Source organism: Macadamia integrifolia, chromosome 7 (genome assembly GCF_013358625.1).
Source record: "Macadamia integrifolia cultivar HAES 741 chromosome 7, SCU_Mint_v3, whole genome shotgun sequence".
NCBI classification, from domain to species: domain Eukaryota; kingdom Viridiplantae; phylum Streptophyta; class Magnoliopsida; order Proteales; family Proteaceae; genus Macadamia; species Macadamia integrifolia.
In genome coordinates, this window is record NC_056563.1 from 21,412,961 (window position 1) to 21,420,488 (window position 7,528).

At 39.3% G+C, this 7,528-nt stretch overlaps 2 protein-coding genes across 2 annotated transcripts in view; one reads left to right on the forward strand and one right to left on the reverse strand.

Moving 5' to 3' along the window:
- LOC122083076 overlaps window positions 1-676 on the forward strand; it is a 6,319-nt gene extending 5,643 nt beyond the window's left edge. The window contains exon 6 of the mRNA XM_042650753.1: window positions 197-676. Within this exon, the coding sequence (XP_042506687.1) occupies window positions 197-415 (219 nt within the window). The 3' untranslated portion in view covers window positions 416-676. The remainder of the gene's footprint in view (window positions 1-196) is intronic.
- A 5,013-nt stretch (window positions 677-5,689) lies between these two features.
- LOC122083768 (transcription repressor OFP7) lies at window positions 5,690-7,266 on the reverse strand. Its single transcript, XM_042651658.1, has one exon. The coding sequence runs from the start codon at window positions 7,083-7,085 to the stop codon at window positions 5,976-5,978; it is 1,110 nt and encodes a 369-aa protein (XP_042507592.1). The 5' UTR covers window positions 7,086-7,266; the 3' UTR covers window positions 5,690-5,975.
- Window positions 7,267-7,528: the final 262 nt, after the last annotated feature.

The following is a 7,528-nucleotide window of genomic DNA, read 5'->3' on the forward strand; positions in this document are numbered from 1 at the left end:
GTGGGCTGGAACTTGGCTAACAATGAGATATTGATATGACATACTTCTGGAATCCTTTCAGGCCACAAATTAGCTGCCTGGTGTGACCTACCAGGGACATCCAAAGCCTATTATACTGTACATGATGACCATTCAATGTGATTTAAAGTTTGAATTGTGTTCCTTTCCTAATCTAATATATGCCATTTGATGGCAGAGGTCATCTGGGAAGAAGACTCCTGCTGCCCCAATATCTGGTTATGGACTTCACAAGGACAGAAAGAGGATAATCTTTGCAGATGAAGCTGGTGGGCCTCTCTGTCATGTCAAGGTTTTCGAAGATCAACTAGCTTCTCTCTCTGGCTCTGAATGTGAAAATGAGAAACATCAAGCTACTAAAACCGAAAGCAATGCTTGTTGTACATTACAGTGTTGATATTGGAAATGCCAATTTCATGCTCCAAGATATGAAGCTCCAAATCACTTTTGGGGTTTTGAGGATCCAGCAACTGATTTTAAGGCCATTTAAAAGGTTATGATAAGCCTAAGAGCTCTGATCTTATTATTTAGGTTTTTGGTGGTTCTCCGTGGCAATTTTTCGTGTAGTGTTAATTTAAAATTTTATTTAAATTTGATAGCTTATCCTGTAATAATTGAAGCACCTTGATAAAGAAGTATGAACTGAGTTTTCGTTCAACCATGGTGAAGGACGAATCCACTCACGAGTGTCATTGCGTTTCAATGAATGGTTGGAACAATGAAGGGCATTTGGGACCTCCAATATTAGGGGGAGAGAGGGAAGAGTGGGGTCACATTAGGACTCTATTCTTTCTGAGTGGTGAAGGAAAACTTTGTCCATTGGATTATGTTTTCTGTCTTGTTTCTTAAATATATGAATCTTTATGAAGAGAAAGAGAAGGAAACTGATGACAAAGTTTGGGTATCCCATAAACAATTTTTTTGGGGTAAAGCCATTATAGATTTCCTTGCCAGCCACATGATATATAGATGTCTTTCTTGTATGCAAACCTTGTTTCTTTGCTAAAGTTAGGGGCATATTCGGTGCATTACGTAGCCTTATCCCGAGAATGTCGAGAGATTATTTTGATCGTTTGACCATCAAGTTGCAACATTCATATTTAACCGTTGGAACAAGTGCACCCCTTGTCTTAAAGTGTAATGAATATAGATAATAATTTATCAAAATAGGATAATTTGGGGTTGTTGTCCATAGATTTATATACTTTTGGTTGAAATTGGCCAAGACACCAACAAAGGAATCAAGCCACTTTTCATAAAAAAAAAAGAAAAAAAAAGAAAATTAACCATCAGGCAGATACTCCACTTGTGTGAATAATAATGTTGTGGTACAATGTTAATAGGTTTTTCAGTCATGCTGATTAATAGGCTAACAACACAGCAAATGGGCGAAATATTTTGAATCGACTCTTCTCCTAGGAGCCTAGGTGGATTAGGTAGCAAGCACCATATGTCCAGGCGAAGACCCATCGCTTTGAAAACAAGCATGACCAATAAAGCGCTGACAAATACCCAAAAAAGGAGATGTCCAGAACCATTAGATCTATAACCGATCCCAAATATTTAGGCTTTGTGGAGAATTTATTTATTTATTTTTTTAAGATAAGATAAGATAAGACGTAGACGGGTTTTCCGTCTCTGAGGTCGTCCAGTCTTTATTCTTTGTCTTCTTCTGTAGGGGACATGTACTTTTTCACCTTATCTTTTTTTTTTTTTTTTTTTTCACTTATCACTGTGCTTCACACTTAAATTTTTCACCACTGCTCTCAAGACGTATTGTCGTCTGAAAAAACAAGTGGTAGGACTCTTCCACGACTGTCTCTACTGCATTGCATAGGCAGACTGCAATAACGCTGCCGTTGCTCCAACATATCTCTGGTTATGGTGATTCCACAAGAACAGGAATCAGGATAAAGAGGTTATGTTAATCTTCCCAGAAGAAGCTGATTGGACTTTTCTTTCTGTCATGTCAAGATTTTCTGAAAGATTATCAATCTCTCTCTCGAAGACCCTGAATGTGAAAAAGAGAAACGGTAAGTGTCGTCCCCCGGGCATTTTTTTTTGTTCAGATCATCGTTTGAAGAGTCGGATCGGATTGATATTGACTTTGACCAATTTATCGAATAAAAAAAAAATAAGTAAAATCAGGGGCACTTATGTCAGATGTTTGGTGATTTGAATTGATATTAGATTAATAACGATCGTGATGATCGATCCTATTTTTAATACTGAGTTCTCAAATTATGCTTCAAAGTGATTTTATTAATTTTTATTAAGATTAGATTTAGTTTATTCGGTATTATTATTTGAAGCAACTTGATAAAGAAGCACTCCAATATCTATTGGATATATTTTTTTTTTGGGTATAGGAAGGATTTGGATCTCTCTAGGGGTAGGGGGAGGGGAGAAACAAGGATTTAAGTGACAGTATTGATATTGGTATTGGTATCTGGAATTGGATATTGATTTGGATCGGATCGGTGGATATCGATCAGTTTTGCCTTTGTTTTTTTCTTAAAAAATATTAATTTTTTTATTATTTTACCCTTAAAATTATATAAATAAATGATTAAGATTGATTAGGGTTCGGGGATTGGGGATTGGTCTTAGCCGATATGATTGATACGAGACCGATACTTGAAACCATGCTTTGGAAGGAGAAAAGTGAAGGTGGCATTTGTCCTCAAGACCTATATATTGCATGAGACATTTTGTATTCAACATTTTCTCTTGACATCAAACTCTTGATGCTCTTGACTATGGTTTGAGCTTGTCAATTGGATTGAATCGATTTCGGTCTATTATTTGCTAACTCAAAATTAAACTTTAAGGAAGTCTCAATTGATCCAATTCCCCATTGATTTTCTCATGTACAAAAAATTCAGTATTACACCAACTTAATGGGTTAGTTACATGGATCTGTGCAAAGAACAAATAGACAAAATGCAAGTAAAAGGAAAATAACACAACACCAAGATCTAAACTATACATGTCTTTCTTCACTATTTCTCCTATAATCATTTTAGACTTACCCCTAACTCTATTAGTTCCTTCAATCTGTATATATCATGAATCGGTGCAATTCCTCAATAGGATTGGTAGCCTATTGGAAGGAATCCCTTCCCCTATCACCGTTCAAGTCGATTGGTAAAGGGTTCGAGTCTGCACGCCCCACTATCGCTTGTTGATCCTATGAAAGCCCTGCTTGACGTATGAGGACTTTGGCCTGGAAGCTATGATTACTATTATGGAACACCCTTCACAAAAAATGAGTGCAATTCTCAAATCAGTTCTCATGTGCTTATTTTTTGCTTTATTTTTCTAAAATTTATCCCACATCCATCTTAACATCATCATATTTTCTAATTTCCTTTTGGGTTTTCGATTTCTTACTGGGTTACTATTGTTTTATCAGATTTGGTCTTAACTTTGATTTCGGTTGGTCAGATTTAATTTCAACCTATCAGTCCTGTAAAATCACAACTTGAAATCAAATCGTAAAAGGCTTGAATCGATCTAACCAATTCGGGCTGAAGTTTGACACCATTGAATTATGATTGACCTATTGATTATGCCATGGGTTGCAAGTTGGAACCTGTCCACCAAGAACACCTGCAACCTGACAGATAAAAGCACCCACCAGATCAGAAATCACATCTTTATTTAACAAACTGTTGTCTCTCACTTGAGAGAGAGAGAGAGAGAGAGAGAGAGAGAGAATGTTTCTCAGCTCTCGCCATCCTGTACTGTCGACAACTAGTTGTTCCGGAGGAAGTCTGGAAGTGCCGCAAGTGATTCTGATGGGTCCCACTTTTCATAAGTTCAAAAAGGTAAAGAAAAAAAGGAACAGCGAAAAGGGAAAGAGGCAAAGTCATCCAATGCTAACAGTGTATAGTGTATAGTGTATAGTGTATAGTGTATCCTGTATGCAGGCAGACCCTGAAAGATTTTGCAGCAATCTTTAGTGTGGCTCACACGCAACTAACTCTTCATTTCAGCTGTGAATGCAATACTGTATATAGGTATGCATTACGGCTTCACTGTCGTCCTATAAAAAGAGAGTAGGACCCCAAACTACGGGTAAGTTCGTTTTTATTGTGAATTTATTATCCTAAAAATCAGTTGTTTTTGAGATTTGCGTATGATGTTATTTTGGATCTCTAATTTAAGCATCGGAAAGTTAATTTTTTTATTTCTCTAATTTTTATTGTGTAAATCCTCTATGTAAATTTTTTTTATTGTAAAACAAAATATTTCCTCCACAAATTTTATCGTACCTTGCTTGTTAAGAGAATCCTCTCTTGAATGAGACTAACAAGAGAATGTATGATCTTCTATGGGAGGATATGTTTAATTTAGTTCTAAAACTTGACACATTGTTAGGTTTGGAGTTGCTTTATATACCTCGGGATACTTGCCAACTCTTCCTAACCGTGGGATCACTCTCTGATCCTTTGGCTCTATAGAAAAGAGACGGAATGGCTCTATGGAAAGAAGACGGAATATGAGTGGTAACAATTGGGATAGTATACTTCGTAATTATAAAGGGATATTGCTTAAGAGTAGATGAAAGTGAAATAATATAGAATAATGTGAGAGGGTTTCTACAATACCCGAATACTAATTGGGGCATATGTTAAACCGCATTAGGAGTTGTAAATACGGAATTTAGAGGAAAGAGAAGGTGTGAAATCTTTACTTATTTATCTATTTTTTTTGAAAGGGTATAGGAATGAATTCGCATACAGAGAACATGCAAATCTTTTACTTTTGAATAATTTACATAAATGTTCTATTCATGATTCTAATGCATGGTAGCGGATTGAGCGATTATTCTCTACAGTGAGTACGACGATGCGATAAGCATCGAATGACCGAAAGCATCCTAACACATGCCCTGAGATCGTCTCGACCATTCGATACTCACCACAGAGGATGTTTTCACTTAGCGGATTAAGTATCAATCATCTTGAAAGTTGATAAAATCGATCATATAATTTGCACGTGAATTTCCTTAAAACAGGATTTTATGACTATTTTATCCCTAATCCATTCCATCCCACGGGATTGGCATGACAGCAGGATCGGTGATTAACCATCCATCGATACTAATACCTCTGACCCTAAGTCCACTTCCAACCAAACGGACCCTTAATAGTGGCAATTTCGTTATTAGGAGCAAAGCAACGCATGCGTCTTATTTACTCTAAAGAGCAGCGGCAGTCACATCACAGCGACTCCCGAGCATCTTTATGACCGAGTTGCTCTCAGCTGTGGGATAACTCTTTCCCTTCACTTCTGCCAACATGCTTCCGTGAATTGCGGGGAAATTACAAATCTCATCCTTTATTTTACTATTATTACATTCGAATCCCAAAAGAAAATAAGAAAAAAACTACCTAGTCCTAATGATGCACTGAGCCCATGTTAGATGCCTCAACGCGCATTCCCATTGGTTTGCTTCTATTATCGCGCAGGCCACGCGACTAGGTTTTGTTCTCACCCCAAGAAAGAAAGGACTTCCAGTCCCACACTCCCATTCCGTGTAGGGCCTTCCCTGTTTTTTTTTTTGGGTAGAATGTGTAGGGCCTTCCCGCGTTTCCTCGAAGCAAAAACATCATTAACACTTTTATAATGACAAAAATAGCCTTGAACACAAATCCTTTTTACGTCCTCATGCCACTGTAAGTAAGAAGTTCCTTCTTCCCCTCAAAACCTCCAAATTCCAACTCTGCAACCACATACTAGTTTAGATTGCATTCATTCACATTCTCCATGCTAACCCATTCCAAAGTTAAGAACCAGTCATTAATTAATTATAACTCATAAGAAAAAAAAAAAAAAAAAAAAAAAAAGAAGCTAAAAGGATAAAAAAGATACAAATAAGTAAGGTGCATGGTTTAATTTTCAATCCTATTATGGAATAATATTGTTTGTTCAGATTTTTCTTCAAGACTTCATGGAGTCTCTAGAGCGAGTTGAGTCCTTGGGGATTTACAGAAGAAAGCCTCCCAAATCTCCGAGAAAGCTTCAACGATGACTCCATGGTGTTGACGTGAGTTTAGAGAGAGAAAACAGTGGAGAAGCTGCTCCAATTCTCTCTCCTCGAACATCTGTTTCTCAACGATCATCTCTAACATGGAACGCTTGAAATCCTCGTATGGGTCTTCTGACCTCTTTATCACCGCGAAGCTCTCCCTCACTTTCCCATCCACCGTACAAGGGATTAGCCTCTGGAATACCGACAATCTCGCCGGAGAATCAGTCCCCGGCGACGAACATGTTTTCTCGTTTCTTGAGGAGTAGCGTTTCGGCCTCCTGACCCTCCTGTGGTTCTTCTTCTTCTTGGGTCTTGATCCATTTTTGGTGGGAGATTCGTTTATGGTTTCCAAGTCGGTGGAGATACTCCGAGAGGAGGAGACAAGAGTTTCAGTTTCTTCGCCGTCGTCTTCGCCACCTTCGCTGCTGAACCAGCCGCTATCGCCGGAAGAGGTGCTGATCCGAATCCTGGGTTGTTTGCACTTCTTCTTTTTCTTCCTCCTTTTGTTCTTCGAGTCCGTATCAGTTACAGATATCGGCGATGGTGAGACATCGGCGTCGGTGCCGCTGGAGACGGATGAGTTGTGAATTTTCCGGCGAGGTGCAGGTGCAGGTGCAGGTGGATCGTGTTGGACCCGCGCAATGACGTGCCACTTGTCGTTCTGTTTCCATCTATATTCGGTAGAATCGAGGTTGTCGTCGTCGTCGGAGAGGTGGTGCTTGCCGGATTTCGATCCGAAGCCGCAGCCCACGGATATGAAAGCGGAAGAAACGTGGCGTTTGAGGGATGAATGGTAAGGCTTCGGTGTTGGGTTCGGTAGTAGTGGTGGTGGTGGTGGGTCCAGGACAGGTAAGGCTGCTGGGGTCGCCGGAAAATCAATTTTGTTACTGTTGGCGGTTGAGGTGGTGGGGGAAAGTCGGAAGAAGATGGGATGTGGGTCCACTGGCAGTACTGAAGGGTCTTTGGAACGGCAATTCTGGAAGGACGGGATCAGTCGGAAAAGTCGCAGCTTGAAACGTTTCGCCATTTCTTCTCAGTTTTCTCTCTCTAGATCTCTCTTCTTCTTCTTCTTCTTCTTCTCCAAATCTTGGTCTGGCTTTGAAGTTGGAAGGAATGATGGATGTTGGGGTTGGTAAAATGGGATTTATAAGGGGAAGTAAGCAAGCAATGTCTGGCTCTGGCACGACAGAGGATTGGGTTAATGCAGTAATAAAAAACCCAGAAAATCTCTCTCTGCAATCTACATGAATCAGGGAAGACTTAGGAGTGAGCCCATGAAAACAATGAAATCAATTTCAATTGGGTGGGTCCCAGGGGCTTAAGAAAAGGTGAAACTAAGACTTTAAGAGCTCTGCTTCCGCTAACTTAGCCATGATCCATTGCATTTATTTATCATCATCTCAGATATTTTATTATCGAGGAAAGACACGACATATCATTCTCTAGATCAGACCCCAGAACAGACCGGAA